Source organism: Colletotrichum higginsianum, chromosome 2 (assembly GCF_001672515.1).
Source record: "Colletotrichum higginsianum IMI 349063 chromosome 2, whole genome shotgun sequence".
NCBI lineage: Eukaryota > Fungi > Ascomycota > Sordariomycetes > Glomerellales > Glomerellaceae > Colletotrichum > Colletotrichum higginsianum.
Genome location: NC_030955.1, coordinates 4,585,509 through 4,613,007, shown reverse-complemented (window position 1 = coordinate 4,613,007; position 27,499 = coordinate 4,585,509). Strand labels below are relative to the sequence as shown.

Genomic DNA, 27,499 nt, shown 5'->3' with positions numbered 1-27,499 from the left:
GGGAGGGGGGCGCGTCTTTGACGACGATACAATGAGAATAGCCCAGGCATCCATCCTTCAGCAAACACGAACTCGGACCGCGGTGGCAAACAAACGGTAAAGCAAAGAGCGGTGTCGTGTCATATTCCTCATTCATCGTCATCTACGGCCGGTTCCCATTATCCTCGTCTTCGCCTCGTCCGTTGATCCCGTGGGCATTGTCACCCACTTACCCACACACACACACCCCTCCCAATCACCTCTCGCCAACCCCCTCACTCCATACACGAACCCGTCTCTATTGCAGGATGCCGGCGTCGAGCTTCGTATCAGATGCAATACCGCGTGACGACTCATCGTGACCCCCGCCAGTGGGGAGGAACCGTTCAGAGCTTAAACTCAAACGGGTCCAGGCCCCTGGCCCCGACGTCGACGCGGAACAGCGCGCCCCCGAGGGCCCTCTGCTCGTCGGTGGCCTCGTCGTCCTCGCCGAGCTGCGCCGTCGTGATGAAGAGGGCGGTGCCGACGAACTGCACGCAGGTGACGGCCAAAGTCGGCACCCTGACCTCGCCGACGAGCTCGCCGGCGGACGAGATCTTGAGGACGCGACCCTCGTTGTACACGGCGTGCCAGAGGTTGCCGTCGGCGTCGACGCGGAAGCCGTCGGGCTCGCCGGCGCCGTCGTGCGCGTAGAAGACGCGCCGGTTGGAGACCGCGCCGCTGGTGGGGTCGTAGTCCCACGCGTACACCTTGCGGTCCGTCGAGTGCGTGAAGTACATGGTCCTGCCGTCCGGGGACCAGCCGACCGAGTTGGGGATCAGGAGGTCGCTGAGAACCTCTTCCCTGGCTGACTTGCCATCGAAGCGGTACAGGGCGCCTGCGGTTCGCGGGGGTTAGCCTTTTCTACATGGGCCATGGGTGGGATTTTTCTTTGAGACGTTCTTGGTTTGACGTAAGAGAGATGCGGTGAAGGAGGGGGGGGGGGTTCACGTTGTCATGACGACGGGGGTAGTGAGTAGTCAGCCAGGGAGTGTGAGTGAGATAGGGAGTGAGTGAGTTAATTGGTGAGTGAGGAAGTAAGTGAGAGAGGGCGTGGGTGAACCAGGGAGTGTGTGAGTGAGTGAGTGAGTGAGTGATGAAGTGAGTAAGAGGCGCATGCGACATGGGGTAGTCAGTCGTTGACCGACAACTCCTCCCCTCAAAAAGAACAGGAACGAACCGTACCTTCAGTTTGGAAGTCGCCCAATCCGAAATCCGTCATGCTGCCAAGCCAGAAGCGGCCGTGAGGGTCGACGGCGCCGTCGTTGGCCCTGAGCCGCTCGTTGTCGGTGTCGTGCAGCTTGGCGACGTACTCGTACTGGCCCTTGGCGACGTCGAGCACGGCGACGCCGTACTTGAGGCCGACCAGGATCCTGTCCGCCGGGTCGACGCCCGCGATGTCGGCCGTCACGCCGACGGGGACGTCGAGCTGCACCGTCCGCAGCGACTCCGGGCCCCGGTCGAGGTTGACGAAGTGGACCTGCTTCTTCTTGATGTCGACGAAGCGCAGGACGTTGGCCGCCTTCTCGTAGTAGGGGCCCTCGCCCAGCCCGCAGTGCAGGTTGAGGTAGGGCTCCCCGGCCGTCCACGTCTGGAAGTTCGCCATTCTAATAAAAGAATTAAAGAAGATTTGGTGCGACTTTGTCTCCTTTTGTGCGACGCGGGGAATGGGGCTTGGTGAGAGAGAGTATGCTTGCTGGTCGATGAATAGCCGCGCTTTTTTGCTTCCTTCTGGGGGAGGGGTGGGGGGGCCGGTTTCTACTGATTCGAGTAGACAAGTCGATGAGGGATTTCGCAATGAGGAGGCAGACGGCCAGAATTACCCGGGATGATTGATGCCTCTGCCACCTTGTTTGTGTCTCGCTCGGCAATTAGCCGAAGGAAACCCGACGAACCACGTTCTCGGTCCGGGTCGTCACGTTAGTGTAAGCGGGCGATACGGGGGATGAGGGGGCAGTAGAGGGGTTTGGTTTTTCCGACACAGTAGACGTCACAACGGCATCAAACAAGAGGGAGAAGGGGGAAAATAAAAAGGGCGGGGAGGGGGGGACTGGTGTAAGTTTAGGTATCTCAGTCTCAGCAACTATGGCGTCGTCACGCAAGAGGTCTCTCAGCTCCGTTGGGGAGAGAGAAGTTATCTGGCCTTGGAGTCGCTCCGAGATGCACGGAAGCCGGCCCCCCGCACTTACATCCTGAAATGTCCAGTATGTATGTAACATGCAGGGAACGCGGGCCGCTTAGCCTCAATCCCGCGTCCGCCAGGGACCGGCTATGGAACGTGAAGTGAGGGGGAACAGGCAGTCTCTTCGATCCGGACTGCTTCTCGGAGAGAGATGACGGTGGTTTACCACATATTTGGGTGAGCAATAGTTTGGGCGAGCAACAGACTGAATGGCAGGGAGTAGAACGGGGGGGTCGTCGGTCAAACATCGACAGACAGATAGACAGACCGACAGATAGACGACGACAGGCCATCACTCTGGCTCTGACCCAGCTCCTCCTTACGATCAACCGCCAAGCGCGAAGGAAGCAAACGACAGTGGCACTTCTTAACCCCTTTGTTTGTCCGGTGAGCCGTTGGCCACTCACTCAATCATTTTACTACGATGGATGTCGTTGGTAGGTGGGAAACTCAAACGTTTGCGTGCTCCGCCAACGACGCCATTTCCGGGGGGCCCGGGGAACATCAGTGCATGTTCCGGGGACGGCGGCTGCGGAATTTGATTCGAGGTGCCGGAGCGGGAGAGAGAGAGAGAATGAGAGAGTATGTATGCCGTGGATCTTTCTGACCAGCGTGTCACTGCCCGACCGAACAGTACGTTTCCCCTCCTCTTGCCTTGCTTGATGTTTGCCCAAATCATCTGAACGGTCCCACGCTTGGCTGTTCATTCCACGTGCCGAGACGTGGCTGCGAGTAATGTTTTGTTTCTTCTGCCGGGGGGTGGGGGGTAAATGAGGGAACATTATCTGGGACTCATGCCTTACTTCAGCTCCGTTGCAAGTGGTCAGTTAATGTCAAAACGAGCAAGCGTCCGTTGTTGCTGTTGTTGTTGTCGTCGTCGCCGACGACGAACAAAGAGATCCAGTCTCCTTGGGACTTCGAACCACGAGCACTACGAGGGGTCGCAGTTGCGAGAAGTTCAGCTCCCAACCTGAGGCGGTCTCGATACATACCACAAACACCACACCTCACAATGTAACCAGGGAGTTTATGGCCCAGTCCAGCCATTTTGTAAATTGGTCCCATGGCTGTGTGCAGCGGTCCCCTCTCTCGATCGAAATGTTCCATCACCAAGGGGGGGGGGGGGGGGGGGGGGGGGTCAGACACATGATCGCCCACAACCTGGGGCTGGTCGTCTCTGCAAATTTCCCGAACGACGAGGGGGAGGGTTGCAACGATGGTTTCGTCCGGAAGGCCTACTGTAGCCCGCCCTGGGTCGCCCATGATTCGTGCAGCAGTTTGGATACCGAAAGGCGGGTCAGGCATGGTGTGTGTGTATGTTGCCTTTGGTGCCTCCGGGGATGGAGTGGGAGCGGGTAGCGCGTGCTGAGGTAATGAACCAAGACTACACACACACACTCTCTCTCTCTCTCTTTTGGTCGTGTTGGTATTGCATGTCGGCGTCTAACCTGTGACCATGCAAGTGCCCGCCCCCGCTTGCGGATATCGTCAGCCAGAAACAACCATACGAAGTATCCGTCCATGTGCTTACCTCTTGTTTCTCGCCCCAAACGGCTTGCTGCATAGGACCTGCACGGGTCACCCGTTGGCGGCGTGCTGATCCCCAGGGCTGTGTCTCTCCCCTTCCCGTTGGACTTCCCGTTTCCGAACTTTTCCAGACTCCCCAGGGGGGCAGAGACTGAGAAGGAGGGCCGGGCGCATGAACCGCGGTCCGTGTGAGGGCCGGCCGCTGTTAGTTGCAGCTGCAGAGGCAGAAATATGCATGCCATTCTCCCATCACGCTTCTGGCCGCCGTCGTCACCCGCGTTTCTCGTTGGTCAAGGTACTGTAGTATCCGTCGTCGCCCTTGCTGGGCTTGCTGAGCTTGCTGAGAAGGGGGGGAAGGGAGGGGTTCCGAGTTGCTCATTTGCCGTTTCGCGAGATTGGACGCATCTCTTCTTGGGGGACGCCGCCCACCGGCCCAGTGATCGTCGGCGCAGGTCGCTCAGAGCCGGATCCCAATTTCTTCTCTTTTTTCTTCTTCTTCTCTCTGGACGGAACAGAGGGCCTATTGGATATGCGTGCTGACTAGTTGGGAGGCAAAATTACTAGGGACGGGCCGGGCAGGGAACAAACCTGATTCCTTCGGCTCTCTCTCTCTCTCTCTCTCTCTCTCTCTCTCCGTACACGTGTGTCACGCTGATGCGGCCTGCTCCGAACGAGTCGGCAAAGTGTCTGTGGTGCTTGGACGACAGCTCACTCTGGAAAAGAGATGGACCGCAGCTGCTGACATGGCGTGCCTCAGCCCCGGTGCCGGACGGAGCGTGTTCAATCTGCGCTCTGGCCGGCACTTTGCAAGGGCTCGGCGGGCTCAAACGCTCGCGCGGGCAGTTGATCGTCATTGCAATAAACGACTCTCGTTCTTGTTATTGCAGATGTCTCAGTCCGTCTCACCAATTCACGCATCGTCGAGATCGACCCTTGCGGAGGCGGGCATCTCGCAACCTGGCCCATCGGCCCAGGAGCCACCACTGCCGTGAGCTCCTCGGCGTCCGACAGCCCCCTTGGACAACGAAGCTTGACCGAAACTCTGTCGAGGAGCGTGTTGCGAGGATCACCCCCTCCCGTCTCTCACGCTCGCCCGGGGATTTCCGGCCAAGAGCGTGTTGCCCTCGTGGCGGAACCGACGTTGCATTCCATTCGGGTCCCTGGGAGAGTGCGCCCCCGTTGAGATGAGGGTGAGCCGTTCATCTCGATTTCAGGAGACACGCTATGTATCCCAGTCTCCGTCTACGAATGTACTATCATGCTTACCTTGGCTATGGCCCTGCGGGCTTCTTCGAGGGGCATCCTAGTGAGCTTCGCGGTATGTATCTCGACGACGTCTCAGCACCCGAACCATTTCCGACAACTGATCAAATTTGAGCCTCGCGATGGGTGTCAAGGCGGCAATCTTGCGGCCCGGCATGGGGTTGGTTCCCCTCTGGCCTATACTGGACCTACGCTGCCGTCGCCTTGCTCTCTCGACGCTGTCGCAAATGTAGTCAGCAAGGTGCACCGGCTCGCGTGACACATCGCGCAAGTCGTGGACTCCAGAGAAGCTTGGCTGCTTGGTTCCTCAAGAGCCACGACGCGGGATGGTCGGGGAGCTGCTCCCGGCACTGATGGGGGGGGCCCTGTGGTTTGAGGCGAGACTGGCGTCTCTGTCGCTCCCCGGTCCCCTCATTCATCAGATGGTGCGAGACACACTCGTTAATAAACCTAGGGCAAAGTCCCTGACCAAACAGAGTTTCATCCAGCGACGTGACTCTACTAGGTAGTTGTCCGAATGTGTTCCAGAAACAGCCCGCGGTGTGCCTCGCGTGCCAAATCCCACCAGCCAGGTCGAGACGGAGGGGGCCTTGTTCAATTGCGTAACCATGTACTCTGTATACCTACCGGTACATCCTGTTGCTCTTTTGCGGAACCGCCAAAGAAAATCCAAAAGAAAAAAAAATCCCGGAAGGTTAACTCGCATTGAATGATTACGGCTATCCACCCTGTTGGAACGGCTCATTTGGCGAGGCGGGCTGGGCTGGGCTAGGCTGGCGGTGGTGAATTTCTGTCGACGGCAGCGGGTGGCTGGCCATCGGTAACTCCCACGTACGGTTCGCACAAAAGGCGAGACGAGATGAGACTAGACGAGATATCAGTACGTGAGAACCGTGGTGCACTTACAGCACATGACGGATTGCAGACTACACGACCTACACGACAAACAGGCAGAAACACACGCACTCTGCTGGTTTAGCATAGCCTGGAAGGAAGCCAAAGTACCTTGTACCGGCCCTGTCCTGGGAACAACGTTACCGTGGGCCGTGAACAGAGGGGGTGTCAGGGGCCGCGTATTGGGCCGCAGATGGCATTTCCTCCCTCTCTGGGGCCTTGCATACAGCTCATGCAGGCGGCACGGTGCATGTACAACGACACGTCCCGCGGGTGGTGCTGTGCGTCGCTGACTGTCAGGGATCAGATATCATCTGTAGCGGTGGTGGTGCGCAGGGGGGTTGTGGTTTGGTGTGTGATATCATGAACGACGAGCGCCAACCGACACGAAACGACAACCAACAACACCGACCTCGCCCCGGTTCTGACGCGCGTGTGCCTGCGTTGCTGTCCAACGGCTTGTAAAAATTTTGGTAACGATGGCGGAAGGGGCCCGCGAGCGGAAAGAAGGGAAGGAGAGACAGTAAAGAATGGCCAATGCAAAGGATGAGCCCCCCCCCCCAGACCCAGAGGCAACGTCAGATAATAATACGAAGAAGAAATGAGACGGCGTGAAGAGGCGTGGATGAGAGACCATTGAGTGTGGAGATGGTACGAATGGAGGGGGAGGTGAGGAGGGTCTATCGAGTGAATCTCAATCCAATTCCCTCCTAGGAATACTAATGTCCCCCTCACTCCTCCAGCCGCCCCTCCATGTCATGAAGATTGACCGTGTGACGGGCAGCCGGAGTCAGTGCCAGTTCAACTGGACCGTATGGTGAGCGACGGAAGAGAGGGGAAGGGGGGGGGGCCTTGTTGGGCCATTGGGGGGGGGGTGGTTATTTCAGTTTCGTAGGGTTTGTGACAGGGAATGTTATATCGAAATCGATAGTGGTGTGGGGAAAGTCGCCGAGACGAGCGAGGCAAACAAAACAATAAGCCAGCAGCGCCGCCGCGCTCGACATTTGACCGTGGTTAATGAGGCACATGGACTACGTGGCGATCCGTCACCAATGTGAGCATTCCGTTGGCTCATGGCTGTCGCGGTGGTGGTGGTGGTGGTGAGTGGGCTGAGATGCACGCAAGATGTGGCCATCTCAGTTGGTGGCCGGCCCGTCGACGGGGGGGCGTGGTTCTCGCTGCCATGTCCTAACGAGGCTTCTTGTCCGGCAGCATCGAGGCCCAGAAGATCCAGCAGCAGCGGCCGCGGCTGCGCGTGAATGGCGTTCCAGGAGGCCGGGAAGCACCAGGGCTTGCATACATACACAGCACGGCATGGCATGGCACGGCATAGCCTGGACGAGGATCTTGAGATGCAGCGGGCGGGATCGGATCAGAAGAAGGTGGTGAGCATCCATGACATTGGCAGCCAGCCGCCTAGCCCAACCCACCCGCGCCGATGTGATGCGTGCAATCAGTTTCCACGAAGCCGAAGTGGATGCGGCATGCGTTTCTTGGTGTGGTCCGGTGGATCTCGAATAGACCATCGGTCTGCTAGCCCGCGCGCGGTTTGGGGGGTTAAACTTTTTGCACGTCAACCAACCTGACCGCCTTTGCCGGCCCATGGATGATGGAATGTATGTGCTTGTATCCGTATGCGTAGGGCTACTGTACCGTTGCCTACACAAGATGCGTCGAGTCCAAAGTAGTAGTGGCTGCGGAGGTCAAGGTTGGGTTACTCGACTCTGACGAGACGATGGACGACTCAAGTTCACATTGCCGGCTTGGAAGCCGAAGAGGGCCTATGTCAGCGAGCCTGGCGAGTGTCCGCTGAACCGAGGCGGGCCAGAGGTGTGTTTGTGCTGTGCTCGTTGAGCGCCAAATGCACCGGTGTGCTGTCAAGCATCGTTGGTTGTTAGTGCATAAGAGCTGTCAACTGCCAAGGTTTATTGTTGAGTGTAAGTATGTGTGTGTGTGTGTGTGTGTGTGTGTGTGTGTGTGTGTGTGTGTGTGTGTGTGTGTGTGTGTGGCATCGACTTTGGTACCCAAGCCGTGAGGCGGGCAAAAGGATATGTGACGAGTCGCTTTTCGATGGGCATGAAGCACACTGGCCTTCCGGATCAAGATCGTCACCGCAGACTGGAGCGAGTACACCCGTAGCGAGTGGTCAGTACACTATTATATTGTACACCAGGTACGGACGGGGTGGATAGGACGAGATCGACTTTGGCAAGTCCCGGCAGTCTGCAAGTATTCAGTATTCGAAAAGACGGTGACGGTGACGTTGGAGCAGACCGGGGCTCGGTTCCGTGTTCCGCGAGAGGAAAATGAGGAGCCAAAAACGTGTTCAAGGTGCAGCTGAGATGACATGGGGGCTAAGGCGGCAGGGATCCGGGCACGGGTACTTCTGAGACAAGGTTCTCAGGACCAGAGAAAGAGAGCAAAAGAGAGACAGACAGAGAGAGAGAGGAGAGAGAGAGCAAAAGAGGGAAAGGGATCAGCAGGCCGGAAGACTTGAGGTGAGAAGAGGGAGCGGATCCGTCGAGATCCCTTTGGTATGAGTGGGTCGAGAAGCCCAAGAGAAGAAGAGGGTTTGTGAACGGTGAAGGGTGGGTGGTGAAGGGTGAAAAAGTCAGGGACAGGGGAGGGAGAAGGACGGTGGATGCGCCACGGGTGCCCAACATCCAGGTGGTAGTTCAACTGCAAGTGAGCGTGCCAATCGTAAGAGAGGGGTGGTGGTACAGTGCAGTGCGGTTTGCTTGCTTTATTGTGCTGTGCTGTGCATCACATCGCGCATCGCATCGCATCGCGGTAGTGCATGACCGGGCTGGCTTGGGCCGTCCTGGGGCGATGGTGGTGGTGGTGGTGGTGGTGGTAGTGTTCGTTCTCTCCGCGGGGCGACCGTCCCCTTGGTCTTCTGCCTCTTGTTTTGCTTCGGCGAGCAAAAGTATAGGACAAGCTGCGTTGGTGAAAAGCCAACGTATGAATGGCGTGGTTTGGCGTGACCGTTGGAGGTAAGCCGAAAGAGCTGAATGTTCACAGCGTCGACTCAAGGGTGGAGGAGGGATCCCCGGGAAGGGGGAAGAGGGGTGACGACAGTAAAGAGATGAAAGTCGAGGCGGCCGTGTCCCGTCCGTTCCATAGGCGGTAAAATGAAGATGAAGAGAGAGTGGGTGAGCTTGAGTATGAGTGTGAGTGTGATGGGAGCTTGCAGTGCATGAGAGTAAGAGTAAGAGTAGGAGTAGTAAGAGTATCTGTGTGAGTGAGCAAGACAGTTGGTGTGTAGTGAGTGCATGCATGGGACGAGCGACGGACCGGGGGAGGGGGGGGAGATGAGTGATTAATGAAAACGAGGCGAGACGGGATATAAAATGAGATTCAAGAAGATCAAAAGAACGTTTCGTGGCGTCACGATGGATTGAACGGCACGGAACGGCACTTGACGACGACTGGCACGGCCTTTCAGCCTTCCAACCAATCCTTCATCTCCATCTCCGTCCGTTCACCTCCCTCCCGCCCCCAATCCTCATCCCCTCCATCCTGGTTTTGCCCTACGCGGTGATGCTTGCAAGTGTTGCCGGTGGCCCCTCCAGGGAAATTCCGTCATCAAATAAACTTCCACAGCCCGGTGTCCACGGCTCTCGTACCGCAGGAAGTGCGCTGCTAGGCTACTATTCAGAATGGATACAGGTGCGGAGAACGTCACGCCAGCCCGAGCACTCGGAAGGGAAGGGTCCAAGAACGCATGGTACCCAATCCAAGGCGAGGGAGGCCAGCTTCTTTGAGTGTACTGTATTGTATAGATGGTGTCACCAGCAAAGTAACGACTCGAATCCGTCATGGTTAGACTCCGCCCAGACTTTGGCCCAGTTCCGGGTGCACACCATTCGGTACTTCCTGTCTGCGACCCGAACCTTTCCAGGGGTGGTGGACAGAGAGGGCGACTGCCAGCGAGGAGTACTTGAAAGCCAAGTGAGATGAGGGGGATGAGTGGGATGAGCAAGTGTCCTGCTCTGTAGGCTTTCAAGACGGGGGATACATGGCGCGATGATGAGGTCAATGTATCCGTAGCCCACCTCAGGTGAGTGAGGGCAAATTGAAGAAAATACGGATACAGACCCCCAACTTCCAAATGCCCGGCATCACTTCCTCTACAGGGCTGGCAAGTCCAGGCCCTGTAGGTCGGTAGGTAGGTAGAGATACTTTCCTTATGTGAACGATACTTGTACCGTCAGGTACAAGTATCGGGCCTTGGTACTTGGACAGCTCTCGGTCCAAAGTACCGGATGACATGCACCTAGCAGCTACTGTACGGATATCCAGGTGAGCTCCGCTAATGTTTCTTTTTTGCCTGCTTAGCCCCCGGTTCCCCTTCTGTCTTCATCTGGGTTAAGTAATCTGTTTCTCCCCGGGCCATGTCAGTCATGTCACGACAGAGAGCTGCCGCCGCCAGCCGTGTTGTGTTTCCCTTCTGCACAAGCCAAGCAAGCCTCACCACCCCGTCAACGTCAAGCGAACCTTGAGGCTTGAAACGTCTGACTCGAGCACGACTTACTTCTTTCGACTTCCCGCCATCCATCGAGACAAGTCAAGACTCAACGGACGACCGAGGCTGGGCGTCGCATCTCTAACACCCAAGCAAGCAGGCAAACAAGTGCTCGCCTGGGTTCCGGTCCCCCGGTCTCGACCTCCGTCACGGTTGATGATACGGACATGTATTTGTACGCGGCATGATGCAACCAACGTCCGTTGGCGATGAGCCAAAGCGTGCCAGGTTGTTCGCCCCATGTTTCCGCCTCTTCCTCGCTTGGCCGCCCATGCGAATCGGGGCCGCTTTTGACTTCCGTCCCAGACGGGCATCCTCAACGTCACCGTTGTTCAGATGGACACGCCGACCGTTGGCCATTGACCATTGACGGCCCCTCATTCTTCCTTCTTCGGTGTTCCGATTCGACGCTGGTCCAAGAACACGCCAATCAACATTCTGGAGGCTCAAAGCACACCACCAAGCTTGTTTCCAGTGGTTGGAGACACGCAGATGCGACTGGGCTGGATGTCGCCGCCATTGTCTCTTTGCCTTGTCTGGATGCAACAATCGGTGGGATTGACTGCCACCGAGACAACTGGATGAGCGCGGCGACGGCACCGATCTGCCCATCCTCTATCTGTACCATACCATGGTCCTGTATAACGCCGCCTTTGGGGATCCTACCCGCAGCGGGCAATTGGGGCGGGGGAGCATGTCTTTGGCTGGGATCCGTCGACTTGGATACCCCAAGGGCCAACCCTGCCTCCTCCCACACCGCACCACTGAGGTGCGGATGCAGATATGGATACAGAACGCGCCGCCCAGTACCCTGTCAGCTCACCCACCTCACCTTGGCATGTGTTCTCCACGGAACGCGCTAGTCGATAAGTTGCCTAGTGTCTATGTAGCTCCCACGAGCCTGGTCCAAGGACGTTGTTGTCTTTCGTTGCTGTTCAACATCTCTCTCACTCGCCCTCCGGGGACGCGCGCAGGGACCCCCGAAACCCGGCCGGTTTGGATTTTCGTCCCTCTCACGCTCCACTGACCGAGATGAGGAAAACGTCAAGTAGCATCTCATCTCACGTCCCTCTTGCTCGCACTCTCTCACTCTCTCTCTCTCTCTCTCTCTCTCTTTCTCACTCACCTACCCACTCACTCGTTCACGCACACACACATACACACACACACTCTCTCTCTCTCTCTTCCTCGCCCCGTCCCTCCTTCGGCCTGCCAAAATCGGTCAGAAAGGGGCGCTGTTGGAGGAAGAGTGGGGAGCTCCCCGATTCCTGCATCATGCACAAGAGACCCTTTCTGGGGGCCCAAGAAGCAATCCCTCGGTCTTCATTTAGGCATATCTGACTGCTGCTGACAAGACAGTAGCAGCAGACCCCTCTCCCAGTTGCCTCATACGTTCCCACGCGAACCCATCATCTGTGCGAGATGGATGGCAAGGCACGCACGCCATGAGCATCGTGGAGTGCTAGATGTACCATCATCCCTGCCAGGCACGGAGATTCGGATTCCTCAACGCAATAACGGTTGCGAAGCGTATCGTCATCTCGCTGTCCCTATTCGTATTGATGTCCATATGAGTGCAGGGCGAGTCGCCCGCAACATCTCGGCCGAGCCGACTTTTGTGTTGCTTATTCTCCTGCCTGAGCAATATGGCATTTGTGAGTATCCATCCGTTCGGAGTACATGCGACCTGGGCCAAGTAATAGCTGCGAAGCATCGCTCGCGCCCACTGCCCGTCATTACGTTCCTGGCAAGACCCAAGGGGCATCACGGACAAGCACTATCCCGGTGCCGTCGCAACCGTTCCGGAATAGCTCACCAGTCCAGAGCCTGTAGCTCTGTGCGTCAAGCATGGCTAACCCTTCCCGACAAGTCGACAAAAGGTATTTCTGCATGGCATGTCAAAAAAAAAAAAAATCAAAAAAAAAAAGGTAAACTTCCAAAAGTCAAGCAAGGTCCCAGTCAAAGCCAAGGCACGCAAGCAGGTCAGCGAGACAGCCAGTACGGTACACCGGTGTCGGCATGGGGGAAGACTTGTACCGTGACTTGTGTCTAGATCCGAACGAGGGCCACTGGCCGACTAAGCCCTGTCAATGTCTGAGCACCTTATGGCGCTCAGGCTGGACATACGCCCCTGGTGTTTCTCTTCCTTCTCCTCCTACTCTGTACTCCCTAGCCACCCCCCCCCCCCCCCCCCCCCCCCGGCCAGTAAACTTCCACCACAACCCAACAGCGTCAACTTGTATCCATATCCATGTCGCCGTTCGTCCTCCTCTTCTTCCTCCTTCTCCTCCACCAGCACACCCCCATGCGTCTTAAGCTCGCTGGCTCCCCGGCAAGTTGCTGGGATTCCACAAGAACGCTATGCCTCCATGGGACAACTACGCTAGGGCAGCTCTGGAAGGAAAGAGTAAAAAAAAATCAAATAGAACTGGCTCCTCCCGACCTTGTCTAATACTAATAGTCTCTGTCGTGTGATGAGCCACGGTTACATACATTCAAACATACCAGACTTACGAGAATCCCTCTTCAATCCTTCCGATTTCTACCTTCTCGCCCTCTCTGGCCCATTCTTTAGTCCCGTTCCCCCCGTCAAGGTTTCTAGAACACTCAAGGGAGGAGGAGCAAGACCGACTCCGCTGCTTCGACGACAGAGCTCGACGACAGAGCCCAACGACTCAACCCATCTCTACGCTACTTGCCTACCTAGCTAGTCCTTGCTCCCAAGTAATCATCTCAAGGAGGCCGACTGACAAGTCGTTACGGCGGTTGCGATACATTGCAAGGCCAGCACGTCCCTTCTTCCCTGGTCATTTACAGTGAGTAGCTTCACTCGTCATCTAGTGCCTGAGGTTCTCTTCCGCCACTCATGGTCCGCGAATCAGTTCCGGAGTCATGAGTGGTTCGTTTCGGCTGCATCTTATTCCACACACCCTGTCACCGCATCTAATCCTGATCAGCACAGCCAGCCAGCCTCCGCCAGCTTCCTACCTCCCACACGGTTTTTTTCGTGGCCATCCAGGAACTTCCCCCTCGCAACAACAACTACATCGCCGTCGAGAGTTGGGGTCGTCGAAACCCGGCACGCCTTCTGAACCCTCCCTTATCGGCGAAAGAAAACAGACCATAACCTCCTTCTGGGGCAGTCCCCCGAGTTCATCACGGGTCCCAGTCTAACCAAACCGATTGCCCAGCTACTGGTTCTTGAAGACATCCACCGCTCGGCTTCCATTGCAGCCGTCGGCGCAACTTTCAACTCGATTCCCTGACCCGTCTTCACATTCATCTAGAGCCCGGGACTGTTGGCCTCGACCCAGTTAGTCCCACCCAAAGCCGGCAACCTGGCGGTCTCAGCAGTTGTCCGGTTTTCTGGACAGCATCCTCAACGTAGCCGTGAGGCTAGGGAGGTGGAAAACGCACAGACAGGCTTCCTGGCTGCTGCACCCCGACAGTCTGGGTCCGAAAAGACGCAAACATCCAAGCAGCCCATCCCCGTCCCCAATCCTGACTATCGTTCAACTTCCAGTACTGGCCAGGACGGCCAATGCCCAGGCCCTCAAGGCCGGGAGGGAGTAGGGGAACAGGTCTCGATGTCACAGAGGGGACCTGCAGCTCACACTACCAAGCAAGCACCGACGCAGTCACCGCCAAAAGCGCCTTTCGGCTCCCAACAGAGTCCCCAAGCCAGACGTAGCCCGGGTATTCAAGATGCCGTGACTACTCCTTCGACGACTGGCGAGGGGCACCCCTTTAACCCGCGGTCCTTGGGCATCAGGGGGCTGATCAACGAAGCACAGCCGGAGGGCTCCGCCGGCGAACCATCACGGCCCCGAGGAGCCAATGCCCAGACTTCGCCCTACGGCATGCCCCCGAGGCAGTATGGTACACCTGGCGACCGTCAGTACACGTACCAAAGTCAGAGCCAGAGCCACGGTTCTTTCGGGTCCCAACCCGCTACACCAGCAGGTCATCCGGCAACGACACCTCTGGGCCACACGCCGTCGGAACACAGCTCGCCCAAGAGCGGTTTCCCCTTCCCACTGATGGGTGCTCCCAGGCAGATGCTCAGTCCCCGAGAGACGCGGGCTGCGAGCTTGAGCCAGGCGGGCATGAGGGGTCCCGAACCACACCAGACCCCCTTTCTTCCTCCGCGGACAAAGCGGCCGTATCCGGGTGACGAAGGTCCCTCGGAGCCCCTCCGTACAGCACCTGGCCACCCGTTCTCCGGCCCATCGCCCCACGGCCCTTCATCATCAGGAATCGGGTCCCTGACAACGCCGCCACGGTCCATGTCCCAGCCCATGATTGGACATATGCCGCCTACGAACCCCGAACGACCTCAACTGCCCCCCATGACACGAGATCCTCACGGTAGGGGGCCCGAGTATCCGGGCCAGCCGATGCTGCCCCCGGGCCACAGCTTCCCGCCGCCGCAATCGCCAGGTATTCCCGTTTGGTCCACCCCAGGGGCGGGAACATCTCTATACCAAAGCCTGCGGTCTGACGTGGCGAAGGCGGAAGGTGGAATGGTTGTCAGGCTTCCGGGGGAAGAAGGCGGCATCCTCATACCGGTGGACGTCCATCAAGGGTCGAAGCAGGCCGACGAGAAGCGGCAACGGAATGCCGGAGCCTCGGCACGGTTCAGGCAGAGGAAGAAAGAGAAGGACCAAGAACAGATTGCCAACTTGCAGAGGCTGGAGCAGAGGAGCCGCGACCTGGAGGCCAAGCTTCGGGACATGACGCAAGAGAGGGATTTTTACAGGGACGAGCGCAATCGGCTTCGAGACGTGGTCCTGCGGACGCCGCTCAGCGACATGGCGAACGGGCCCCCGAGCCCGACGTCATCGAGGAGCGGGGGGTCGATGGCGGAGACCAGTCCTCTGACGCAGCCTCCCATGCTCCCGCACCAGTCCCAGCAGCAGGGCTACGCATCGAGCGAGGCGTCGTCGGTGGATCGACCAACACGGCGGCGGCGAACCGATTCGGCCCAGACCCCCGAGTTCTCAATGCCCTCGTACGGCACTCCCGGTCCCCAGGCCGGGAACCTGCCGCCTCTGCAGGCACCGGCGTCTTATGGCATGATGCCACAGCGCTCCCCGTCGACAGCGCCGGGGGGCGAGAGACTGCCCCCGCTTCGAACCATGGAAGGCTCCCCCTTCACCGGGTCGGATTCGGGACCGAGTGTGAGTTCCGGCGGTCCCTTGTACCCCAGTTACACGCGCGTCCCCCACGAGACGGGGTTCGCGAGCAGGACCGTAGGGCCGCTGAGCCATCACAGTCACCATGGCCACGACGGCGGCCTGCGGTAGAAAATACGACAGGAAAGGTGTTCATTGTTTATGTTTGGGCTTTTTATTGGAGGGGGGACTCGGCGTGCTTGTTTTTATATACATATATACACCGACACTCGTTGCCAAAGGTTATACCCACTTCGTTTCACTGTTCAAGCTCGTTAGCGACATATACGAACAATACAGATTGTAATAGGAGGAAGACGAGAGACGGAGGAGGGACGATGGAGGGACAAAGCGGCTTCATTCCCGAAGATGGGACTTTGGGGTTTGGTTACTTCAAAGAATCGCATAGTTGGGCGACCGACGCACATGGTTTTTGGTGGTTTCTTCTTCTTTTTCTTCCGAATTGTTGTCGTTTCTCCTATTCATCTCATCTCACTGGCTGTTCAAGGAGTTGTTGAGGCTACACGGGGCAGAGACGACTCTGGGAAGAAGAAGAAGAAAAGCAAAATAAACAGAAAACAGTTACAGAGCGGGAGAAGAGAGGGGGAAGGGACAGGAGAGGCCTGTATGGCCGGACCCCCCGTTCTCGGATTCGGTCCGACCAAAAACCACACAACTTCTCCACAGCGTTGGATTCATGTCTTGTACTAGTTATTTGTTTTTTAGTCTATCATGGACCCTGGGAGAGAGATGGGGGAAGGGCGCCTAGCGGGAGTTCTGGAATTAGGATGTATCATCCCTGGCCGCCACTGATGTGTTTTTAAGCCCGTGTATATCATCATCATCATCATTAGTCTCGGTAGATATATGTATGTGTATCTTTGTCGAGCATCCAACCTGTGTCGCAGCCACCAGCATCGCCGAAATAACGGCCGGGCGGTGGATAGCGAGGCTGAGTCAAACGCATGGCTTGCTGTGTCTCTGTAGCCAAATCTAGAGACAGGTATTTACCTGTATAGACACTGCTAGAACGTCATGCGTCATCCACCCCTCCCCCAAAACGGCAAATGACAACGGTTCGATATTTTGGGTTGGCGCGGCAGGCCAACAGGGGAGCGCCAGCCTCGAGAGAGAGATGACGAGAACATGGCGCGGAAGCCCATGGCGTGGGGGGGGGGGGGGGGGGGGAGGAGACCTCTAGTCGAAGTGAGGCGGAGGGAAAGGGAGAAGGGGGGTGTGTCTCTATGAGAGAAAAGATTGGACGATTGCGAGCGATTGCGAGCCAATGCCGGACGACGAAAATGCGCCCGACGTTCGTGAGATGCCGGCCCCCGGTTGCAAGTCGTCAGTCAGCTTATGCGGCAGATGCAAGTCATCCATCCATCTACCAGCCCGCTCTCGTGCCATCATCATTGGGGTTCCTGCCGCCATGATGAACACACAATCTAGAATGGGCATCCTCAAAAGCATCACGTACCACGAGACAAAACGGGGAGGAGAGAAATGCACACGATGCGTCTCGTGGCTCGACAGGAGTTGTAGGTTGCAAAGCTCACGACTTGGGCGGAGCGTCCGCCACGTCACACACAGCACACAGCACACATAACATGTACCTATCACGGCCCCCCCTTGTCGGGAAGGAAGCAGTCGTCTGCGCCAGCTCTCAGCGCCCCGAACGGCGGCGTTGGATTTATCGCGTTAGCCGACGAGATATTCAAAGCCCCTCTCGCCCCGGAAGAGGGAGGGGGGCGCTGTTTTGGCTTCACTTACACGGCGGCCAAGGGAAAGTAGATAACTCCCTGTGTTGTCAGGGGCTTCAGTGTCTTATTCGACAAGTCGTACCGCGGCCCAAGTGGGCCTGACTCGGCGGCTGTGTGTCTCTGTCGGGCGTCCATACACTGCATACGATACATAGGTGGAGGAGAGGAGGATGGGCGTCTCTAACAGGTATTGGTGCGCCAGGGAAGGGAAGGGGCTGGCTCGTTGCCCAATCAGGCGATGACTTCACCGAGCCAGGGGTACGTACCCAACTGCCTGACGTGCCCGAGATGGTGGGCGAAGTTGGTTGAGGTGAGTGAGGTTTGTGGTGGCCTGGACTTCAGGGTCTGACAGAAACGGACGAAAGGAGCGCTTGGAAGACAGGAAGGGGAAGGTGGGAGGGACGAGAAACGGGGAACGGTGAACGGGGAGCGGGAAAACGGGGAACCGGCGTATGCGGGTGCGGGTGTGCGGCGGCCCCTGTTTTCCTTAGCGGATCCACACCGGTGCCAGCAGTCAGTCAGTGTTGGCCTCGTTGGTCCGTTACTTCTTTTTTTTTTTTTTTTTCCAGCAGGACGCCGAGGCCGATGCTCCTTCCCGAAGATGGGCAAACCCCAACCTCCGTGCGCCGAGCCTGCGTCCCCGGCGACGTTGACACATGTTCCCCCTCGTCCTTTCCCCTGTCTGTCCATGCTTTTGTTTTCCCCTTCCTCCATGCCCCCCCTCCCCCCCAATCCATGCCGATGGATATGTCGTTTTCTGCCACACCTGCAACTCTTGGCCTCTCGCTATCGTCGCACGCACGCATGCACACATATACACACTCGCTCACACGATTGATTTCCCTTTCTCGGACGACTTTCTGGAAGCCTTTTCTGCCCATCGCCGCGGCGGTCCCAGCTTTTCTCTTGTTGCGCCGTGCGTACCTGGACGCCTCGTTTGTCGCCACGAACGTCACCAGAAAAAGAAGAGAGAGAGAAAAAAAAAAAGGGAAGGAAAAAAAGTCCCCCACATACAATTCCATACAATTCAATGAGTTTGTATGATCTCCCTTCTGCTGCTATTACTGGTGCTTTTTCTTTTGTTACTTTCTTGGCCTCTCCTCCTCCAGCCTGGTGCGAGCGCGTGGGAGTTGGCGGCGCCTCGTCAAGGGGGGCAACCAAAAACGGGGGCTTGATGCGATGGGGAGTCCCCGAAGCGACAGCCGCGAGACACGCCAATGTCTTGTAGGCCAGGGATTGTCATGGTGCGGATAGTCTTTAACGACATTCACATTACAGCCCGTCCGGCTTGACACGGCGCTCCTGCATCATCTCCCCCCGTCGGCCCGTCTGGCAGCTGATCGCGTCAGGTCCAACTCTACCCTTGGGAAGACCAAGACTGGGACCGGGCGACATCTTATTCACAATTGTGGCCGAGGCACGTCCAATTTCACAACGCTTTGTTGCGAGCTTTAGAGTTGCGGGGTGATTGCGTAGATGATGCGATGATGCTTGTGTTCTTCTCTTTTTACAAGAAAAAAGTATGTAAGAAAAAGCCTTTTCTTCTCGGCTCGGACGAGAGAGAGTACACGGGCTCGCCCGTTCTCACTGACCTACTATTGCTTTTTGCTTTCTACCCTCTCTTTTCCCGTTCCCCTTCTTCTTCTTATTCTTCTCCTTGGACTTGGACGGGTCCCCGAAGTCGAGGTACTTGGTCCTGACCGGGGCACGTCCTTCGCCATGTATCAGTCCAGAACTGCCTGTCCCTGGGCCGTCCGACCGACCGACTGACCGGACCGACCGTTCTGGTAAGCTACGGGGCTGCTTTAGCCTAGTTAGGTAGTCTGCAGCTATCTTGCTTTTTCTCCCAGGAAATCGCTGCACCGTCGGCCCCCACGATGCCGACAAAGAAAGCTCCACTCTGACACGATCACGATCCTGAATCTCGGTCCACAATGTACCCCGCTCCCGCACCCGCACCCGCGTCTAGCTCCAGCCCGGCACCTTGCGGCACTCACGGCTGACATGGCATGACCTCACCTCACCTACGATGTACCTTTCTCACCCCTCTCCCCTCTCCCCTCCCCCCCTCTCGTTCTCGCTCGTGAACCATGTCCGCTCTCCCTTCCCGCCCTGTTGCATCCGACCGGGGTGACCCGACCAGCCTGCCGAATGCCGCCGAGAACCTTTGTCATTCCCGCCAATCGCCCCTTCACCACGTTGCCCCGCCGCCGATCTGGCCGCCCCGAACGGCAGGACATGGGCCCAGCCCCTCGGCCTCTTCATCGACAATGACTTTGTCCCGAGCTCCAACCGGCAGACCTTGACCACCACCAACCCATCGTGAGGCTGATCAAGGAGGCCGGTTTCCCTCCAGGCGTCGTCACCATCATCAACGAATACGGTCGCGAGGCAGGCGCCGCCCTCGCCGGAGACCCGGGCGTCGACAAGGTGGCCTTCACTGGCAGCACGGCCACGGGTAAGGAGGTCATGGGGCTCGCCGCCGGCACCCTGAAAATTGTCACCGCTCGAGATGGCCGGCAAGTCGCCCCTGATCGTCTTTGACAACGCCGACCTCGACCGGGCCGTCCGCTGCTCCTGCGAGAGCATCATGAGCAAACGGGGGGGCAGGTCTGCACGGCCACCTCGCGCATCCTCGTACACGAGGCTGTGTACGAGTCGTTTGTCGCGAAATTCACCGCCGCCGCAGTGCGGTTCCGGGCCGAGGAGGAGGCGCTGGCGATGGCCAACGACTCGCCTTACGGGCTTGGCGCCGCCGTCTTCACCAGGGACCTGGCGATGGCGCACCGCGTCGCGAGGGAGTTCGAGGCCGGCATGGTGTAGGTGAATAGCAGCAATGACTCGGACGTTCGGGTGCCGTTCGGCGGCGTGAAGCAGAGCGGCATCGGGAGGGAACTGGGCGAGGGCGGGCTGCAGGGATACTAGAACATGAAGGCGGTGCACATCAACCTGACGAGCGAGTGAGGACGCCTGGAGGGGATTGCTGGTGGGGGACGTCTGATAAGAACCGTGTGCATGAATACTTGTGTATGTTCTCTCCCAGGTAGTCTGGTTTCGTTTTGTAGAACACTTTGGGGAGGCCAGGCCAGCATTTCCAACTGGGTAAATAGACGAGGTGAATAAGGATATTAGACGTATTCAAGTTTGCCACTTATGGAGAGTCACGATCGAACGAATGTAGCAAGCTGATATTGCGAACCAATTCGTCCAAAGACAAGGAAGTTCCATCAGCTTAACTATACGGGAGGGAAGTCTTACATATGGAAAGAGTGTGAAGCTATTAACTACCCGCCCTTAGCTGCATTGGGCCCACAACCAAATTTCTTACACAAGTTTTCGATCCCCTCTCGTTTTCGTTTCACTCCATGCTTGTTCTATCAGCTGAGAGCTTGCACCGAATACTTCCAGCTATGTATACCAAATTAACAAAAGCACCTGAGGGTCACGGCATCCGTAGGTCGAACACATGCTACTGATTCAAAGGTTCCACAACGCCTGTAATCTCTGATCTCCGAGCACATCTCACCAGGCGAGGTCCAACTGTAAGTGACCGATGCTCATCAATATATAGAATCCAGGGTAAAACGGAGGGATTCAAAGAGGAAGCCGTAGTCCTTGATCTGCGGGCCTTTCAACCTCCCAAGTTTAGGGAAAGAGATAATGAGATACATCCCATACATCTTTCCTTTTAAAGCGACTGAAGCTAGGGGTTAGATACCCTGTCAACGCATGCCTTCGGCCATCGACCTTCTTGCTCGCTTCTCGTCCAATATTCAACTTACCAATGCTGACAGACACAACATCTGAAACCCACACAGCAAGACGAGGGGAGACCGCTCTTATTCACAAACACCAGCAAGTCTATTCCAGAGACACACAGAGCCGGTTGGCGCCTTTCCAGACCACAATTTCGCAGAAGACTTCTTGCCAGCAGGTATTCCTGTCCTCCTTCTTTTTCTCTATAACTTCCCCAGCCGTTTACCAATACAGTAGCCAACTTTCTCTCTCTGTCCGGACGGGCACCACCCCATGAAGAGAGCAGGTCATAACTCGACACAACCTAGCTGCTGATTGACGGCTATGGCAAGTAAAATAAGGCAGGTATATTCCCGAAGCCTCCGGCGTCATCCAGCTAAGTCGATGCGATTACAACCATTGCCCGCCCGAACACAATTTCTCTTTCCTTTTACGCCGGAGCTTCCATTTTGTCCCAACACCCAGCCCCAGGCGGCGGCCAACAACTCGTTATTCCTTTGCCTTATGCTAATTGCATGCTGTGCCAGACTTGGTTGACTCTTTCAAGCTAATTTCGCGCCAGATCATCGCGCTTTCCTTCAGCTCCACCGCAGGTGTGCCTATCGCACGATACCCTCCCTCCTCCACTCACTTCACTTCACTCCGTCAACTCCTTTTCCCTTTCACCCTACATAAAGTGGCACACAGCACGAACGAAGCATACGGTCATGACCAAATATCCAACATCAACAGCTTCTTGGTTCATCTTCGTCTGATAGTCTCATCACTAGACCAGAACAACTCATCCCCCACCCGCTCACCTCATCTCCGCTTCGACTCTGACACAACAACTCCGTCACAGCCTGTCAAGATGCCCAGGTCTTCGACTCTCAAGGATTCCACTCCAACCTCTCCTCAGTCCGCAGCCTCGGCTCTCGCCGCCTACAGGCAGAAACTCATAGACCGCCTCCCCGTCTTCGTCTCGGCCGGCTACCGCGACGCCATCCACGGCGTCATCCAGGCGCAGGTGGACGCCCCGAACCTCGACTGCCGGCTCCGCTGGGTAGTTGAGGCTGCCTACCACAACAACGCTGAGCCCACGTCCCGCGAGGTCATCACCCTCTGCCTTTTCTTCGACTCGGGAGCTCTCGAGGACCACAGCCTCCGCGTCCAGCACAACTTCTATGCCAAGAACCCGGCCCTCGCGCGCCATATGCACGAATGGTCCCTCCAGGGTCTTGTCGACAAGCACAACGCCAAGGTCCGCGCTGGCGACATCCAAGCGCACTGTGTCGTCTTCAGGGGCGGTCGCGACGACGAACACGCCGCTACCCTTGCTGCTGTCGGTTCCGGCGTCGTGAACCACACCAAAGCCGCCGCCCGATGTGAGAAACGCCCGGCCTCAGCCGTCGAAAACCTTTCTCCTTCCCCCCCGGCCACTCGCCGTCCCAATCCCCCGATCAACCTGGCTCTCGCTCGCTTCGGGAGAAGGAACACGCCGCGCCTCAACTCCCTCGTCGAGAGCCTCAGCCTCAAAAAGTTCGCCAGACCCAACGTCGCCGCTTTCATCCCTGGAAACCCCGGCTCGTCCTACGTGGGCCCTCTCCCACTCGCCTCGGCCTCGCCCTTCTCCCTCGGCATGCCGGACACCAGGAACGCGCCCGCGCCCGCCAACATCCCGGACAACACCTTCGAGAACCACTGGACCGTCGCCGAGAAGGCCTCCAACGCGCGTCTGGCCTTCTTCGCCGCGCGCATCGCCGAGCATCATCAGCAGACCCGCGACAAACTCCGCCAGGCCGCCGCCCGACAGCCTCTTGGGGACGACGGCGCCGGGATTAGAGACTTGGCTGCCTACGTCGCCGAGTCCCATGGCCTCGCCGCCCGCGTCCGATTTAGCGCAGCGCCTGGCCCCGGTGACCGCCGTGAAGGCCGAGCGGGAGCAATAGCTGCAGGAAGCAGCAGCAGCAGCAGCAACAGGAGACAGAGAAAGTTGGGGTCTCGGTGGCAAGTGGAATGATCGGGGTATTGGACTCGTGAGATTGCATTTCTCGCTCCAAAATTGCCTCGCGGTTTGCCAAGCTTTCAAGGGGGGTGGGGGTCTCACGCAGTCAGCTACGGACATGCCTCGTCACTCAGCTTTACCGCCATACGTATCTTGAGGAATGGCGGGCATACAGTACAGAAGTATACGACGCCAAAAGACAACAGACAGTAATGGCGGACGGACGGAGGGAACCGAATCGGTTTTCAGGGGCTGCCGGGGGGTAGTTTAGGACAGAAATTTACGACGGACACGATACCCGCCTTGACGAGGTCTGACTGTATGATAGTTGCCTCTTTAGGAGGCATAGCGAGTTAGGATGAATACGCCGCCGTCAGCAGAGGTCTAGAAACCAATGGGCGTCTTTGATAGGTGTCCATAAGTCCCACCGAAGTTTGTCCCTTTGCTGAGGAGGGGAGAGTCCGCCCTCTCTTTCAGGACTCGAAACAGGGACGACAACAGGCTCATGGAGAAAAGACCATTCAGGGAGGTTTAGAGAGCTCACGGTGCCGGTTTCTACAACAGGTTCAAACGAGAGACGTATCGATGTCTGTCTTCAATGTCTTGCTTCATTACCATTATCACATTAAAATCGCTGGACTGCTCTGAGACAAGCGAGAGATGAGCTACTTGAGAACCACCTCCAAAAAAATAAAAAATAACAATAATTCAAGATTACAAAAAACATGGCCGGCATCGTATACTTTTGTGTCCTCTTGAATTCCGGCGCCTATTTGCCGTTTGAAGGTGAGAAATGAATCATGTACTGCCCCTTTTGTTTTCAAGATGGAACAATCCCACACATAACCCATCAATACTCGTTGCATGACGTTTCGTGGGGGAGGGGTGCGGTGAGATGTGAAATAGGGGTTGGGGTGATGGGTATGTGCAGCAGAAGCCGCCATCGCTCTTGCTCTTGATCAAAGTACCGCAGATAGCGCCGACGGTGCCCAAAGTCCATAGGCAATTGAACTCGGCCACGGCCTGCGGACGTTGTCGTAGCGGGCGGGGGCGGCAGCCGTTGTTGTCGGTCCAGAATCGAATACTAATTTTCTTAGGATCCTGCTCGACATCCAAATGGTTAGTCTGTACACGAATTAGGCGGAACGAGGCCATCCTGCTGTCAATCCTTCATCTCAATCTTTTTCAACTACTTACCACAAGTGCCAAAGCCGGACTGGCAGCCGGTGCCGCAGAAGGCGGAGGTGCTGCCACAATACCCGTAGGTCGAACAGCAGTTGCCGAAGGACGAGCCGGCGCAGGTGGCGCCGCCGTTTGTAGGGCCGCAGTTTCCATTGAGCGAGACCTGGACGTTGGCGCCGGTGCCGCTGCATCGGCCAAAGTTGCTTTGGCAGCCCGTGTCGCAGTGGGCGGTGGTGTTGCCGCAGTAGTTGTAGGGCGAGCAGCAGTCTCCAAAGTTGGAGCCCAGGCAGTTGAAGCCGGCCGTGCCACCGCACTCGCCGCTGGTCGAAAGCCTGGTGTTGGTTGCGGCCGCCGGGTTGGTGGAGCTGACGCGGGTTGAGGCGGCGGAGGACACCGGGGTTCCGGCGGAGCTGGAAACAGAGGGGCCGGCCGAAGAGCTGGACCCGGCGTTGCAGGTGCCGAAGGCAGACTTGCAACCGGTGCCGCAGTGGGCGGCACTGTTGCCGCAGTAGTCGTACTGAGAACAGCAGTTGCCGAACGAAGTCCCCAAGCATGTTCGTCCGTTTAGGCCACCACACTCGCCGTTCACCGAAGCCAGAAGAGAAGAGGTCGGGAGGGCACCGGTGCTTGACGCGGTCGAGCTCCCCCCGGCAGCAGCGCTGCTGGAACGGCTGGAGGAGCCGGCAGACGAGCTGGCAGAAGAGCTGGACCCGGCGTTGCAAGTGCCAAACGCAGACTGGCAACCCGTGCCGCAATGGCCAGAGGTGCTACCGCAGAAGTTGTATTGGGAGCAGCAGTTGCCAAAGGCAGAGCCGATACACTGTCTTCCATTGCCGGAACCGCACTCGCCGTTCGTGGAGACGGGTCGTGTGGACGTGGATGACGCAGCAGAGCTAGACCCAGTAGCGGATCTTGTACCGGTGCCCGAGGAAGAAGTAGAGGATCTGGTGCTGGAAGCAGTGCCTGAAGAGCGTGTGTTAGAGGACGAGGTAGAAGAAGAGCGTGTGGACGAGCTCGAACTAGTGGTCGAGCGGGCAGAAGTGCTGCTGCTGGTACTGCTACGTGAGCTGGAACGAGAGCCAGTGCTTGATCGTATGGAAGACGAAGAAGCCGTGGTCCGCGAGCTTGAGGCAGAGCCAGTGCTTGATCGTATGGAAGACGAAGAAGCACTGGTCCGCGAGCTTGAAGTTGAGGTCCTCGAACTTGAGGCAGAGCCAGTGCTCGATCGTATGGAAGACGATGAAGCACTGGTCCGCGACGAGGAAGAAGAAGAAGTGCCGCTACGGCTGGATGACGAAGATGAAGAGGTCCTACCTGAGCTAACGCTGCTCGACGACGACTGGCTTCCGCAAGTGCCGTACTTGGACTGGCAGCCAGTGCCGCAGTAAGCGGCTGTGCTGCCACACCATCCGTTCTTGGAACAGCAGTTGCCAAAGGCCGAGCCCTGGCAGGTCTTGGCCCCGGTGGCTCCGCAGGAGCCGTCGAGGGAGACGGCGAGGGCGGTGGATGTCGACGTGCTGGAAGTCGACGTGCGAGTGGACGAGGTCCTCGAGGAGGACGTGCTGCGCGTGCTGGTGCAGGCCAAGGGACTGACAGCCGAGATCTTGAAGTTGTAGCCGGGGACGTTGCCGCGGTACCAGTTCTCGGGGGGGTCGCCCAGGCACTCGCCGACGGTCACGGCCTTCCAGCCGTTGGCGACGATGGAGTCAAGCATGTGGTTGGTGAAGGTTGTGGCGACCTGTTGATGAATGTCGTGCTCGATGTGCAAGTAACTGCCGTTGCAAGGCGAGCGTGCGATCATGGCGGCATCCCACAGGTTCAAACTAACCTGGATTTGGCTCGGATCAGTGTGGAGGTATCCCTCGGTGTCGAGATCGAAGTAGGTGATGTGGTAACCGAGGTCCACCATCTGCTGCTGACACTCGGCTCCGCAAATGGAGAAGGGCGGGCGCATGTAAGTAGGGTAGAAGCCAAGAATATCCATGAAGGCGATCTCGTTATACACCATCTGGTTCTTGCGCTGCGCCAATGTCATCTGGTCGAGGTTCTCGTGCGACCACGTGTGGCTGGCGATTTGGTGACCTTCGTCAAACATGCGCTACCGTTTGTCAGATAGGCTCCTTGCTTCAAAGGGCGAACGACATGAGGGGACTCACCTTGATGACATCACGGTACGCCACGTTGATCTGGCCCTTGCCAATGTTGTTGCCGGTGATGTACCACGTGGCAACAGCGCTGTGTGCCTTAAAAGCGTCCAACATGGCGGCAGTGTAGATGTAGGGGCCGTCGTCGTAGGTGACGGCAACATCGCCGTCCTTTTCACAGGCGTAGATTCCAAGGCCGCCGTAGGGAATGCTGCCCTTCAAAGGCCTCGCATCGTTGGCCGTGTCGGGGCCGCTAGGCTTCTGGTTGCCGTCACAGCCCGGACCGTAGTTGATTTGACAATCTGGTGCTCTGCAGTATTCGGTGCCCTTTCCGCACCATCTGCCGAGTGTTAGTCGTTTTCGACTGCCAGAGACGAACAACACGGTACGATGGGAGAGGGGTGGCCTACCCGGCAGATGAACAGCAAAATCCATCAGCACACCTTCCAAAAGTACCTCCACACTGAACGTTGTCTCCCAACTTGATGGTGACGGCCTGTCGGGGTGATAAACGGTTTGTACGCTCGTCACGAGGCTTGTTGGCTACGCTTGGGGGGTTCCATGGCTCGTATTTCACGCGCTTCTGGCGCAATTCTTCCACGTTCCTGAGACGCGGCAACACCATGTTCATGTGAGGCTCATCTCCGTGAGCGTGAGCTGCCTCTAACCCGGCGAGGGCGGCGAGCAGCACGGGTGTCCAACGCATTGTGACTCGTGCAGCTGGTGCAGCTGGTGCGGTGCAGTGTAAGTCCAAGGTGCGGATGGAGGTAGAGTCTTGAAAAGAAAGGGGGAGTATTCAGGTCTGGGTGTGAAGGAAGGACTCCTAGGCTTCTTATCATACAACTGAGCCACCTGGATAGAGGATACCGAGATTAAAAATTCCTCTAGGAACCCGTGTGGATTGCCATGTTATATACAAGAGCAATGGGGAAGGAGAAACATAACAAAACGGTCTCGAGGTCCTTCCACACACACACACACACACACACACACACACACACGAAGATTGGCGATGGCGGCGAGAGCCACGCCCCATCGGTTAAGAGGACCGAGCTGTTCGCAATGGAAATTGGAGGATCAAGAGGCAGGC

At 57.3% G+C, this 27,499-nt stretch overlaps 5 protein-coding genes across 5 annotated transcripts; 2 read left to right on the top strand and 3 right to left on the bottom strand.

The window, feature by feature from the left end:
• Positions 1 to 365: 365 nt before the first annotated feature.
• Positions 366 to 1,624, bottom strand: CH63R_03096 (SMP-30/Gluconolaconase/LRE-like region; the record flags this gene model as incomplete). The annotated part of the gene is made up of 2 exons (XM_018298071.1): positions 366 to 856; positions 1,204 to 1,624. The coding sequence occupies 2 exons, from the start codon at positions 1,622 to 1,624 to the stop codon at positions 366 to 368; spliced, it is 912 nt and encodes a 303-aa protein (XP_018162887.1).
• A 12,372-nt stretch (positions 1,625 to 13,996) lies between these two features.
• Positions 13,997 to 15,715, top strand: CH63R_03095 (uncharacterized protein; the record flags this gene model as incomplete). Its single annotated transcript, XM_018298070.1, has 1 exon — positions 13,997 to 15,715. The coding sequence occupies one exon, from the start codon at positions 13,997 to 13,999 to the stop codon at positions 15,713 to 15,715; it is 1,719 nt and encodes a 572-aa protein (XP_018162886.1).
• Positions 15,716 to 19,383: 3,668 nt separating this feature from the next.
• CH63R_03094 (uncharacterized protein) lies at positions 19,384 to 20,811 on the bottom strand (the record flags this gene model as incomplete). The annotated part of the gene is made up of 2 exons (XM_018298069.1): positions 19,384 to 20,391; positions 20,779 to 20,811. The coding sequence occupies 2 exons, from the start codon at positions 20,809 to 20,811 to the stop codon at positions 19,384 to 19,386; spliced, it is 1,041 nt and encodes a 346-aa protein (XP_018162885.1).
• A 1,138-nt stretch (positions 20,812 to 21,949) lies between these two features.
• On the top strand, positions 21,950 to 23,098 carry CH63R_03093 (uncharacterized protein; the record flags this gene model as incomplete). The annotated part of the gene is made up of 1 exon (XM_018298068.1): positions 21,950 to 23,098. One exon carries the CDS (start codon positions 21,950 to 21,952, stop codon positions 23,096 to 23,098), a length of 1,149 nt encoding a protein of 382 aa, XP_018162884.1.
• Positions 23,099 to 24,272: 1,174 nt separating this feature from the next.
• CH63R_03092 (Chitin recognition protein) lies at positions 24,273 to 27,115 on the bottom strand (the record flags this gene model as incomplete). Its single annotated transcript, XM_018298067.1, has 5 exons — positions 24,273 to 25,284; positions 25,328 to 25,545; positions 25,590 to 26,363; positions 26,422 to 26,749; positions 26,853 to 27,115. 5 exons carry the CDS (start codon positions 27,113 to 27,115, stop codon positions 24,273 to 24,275), a joined length of 2,595 nt encoding a protein of 864 aa, XP_018162883.1.
• Positions 27,116 to 27,499: the final 384 nt, after the last annotated feature.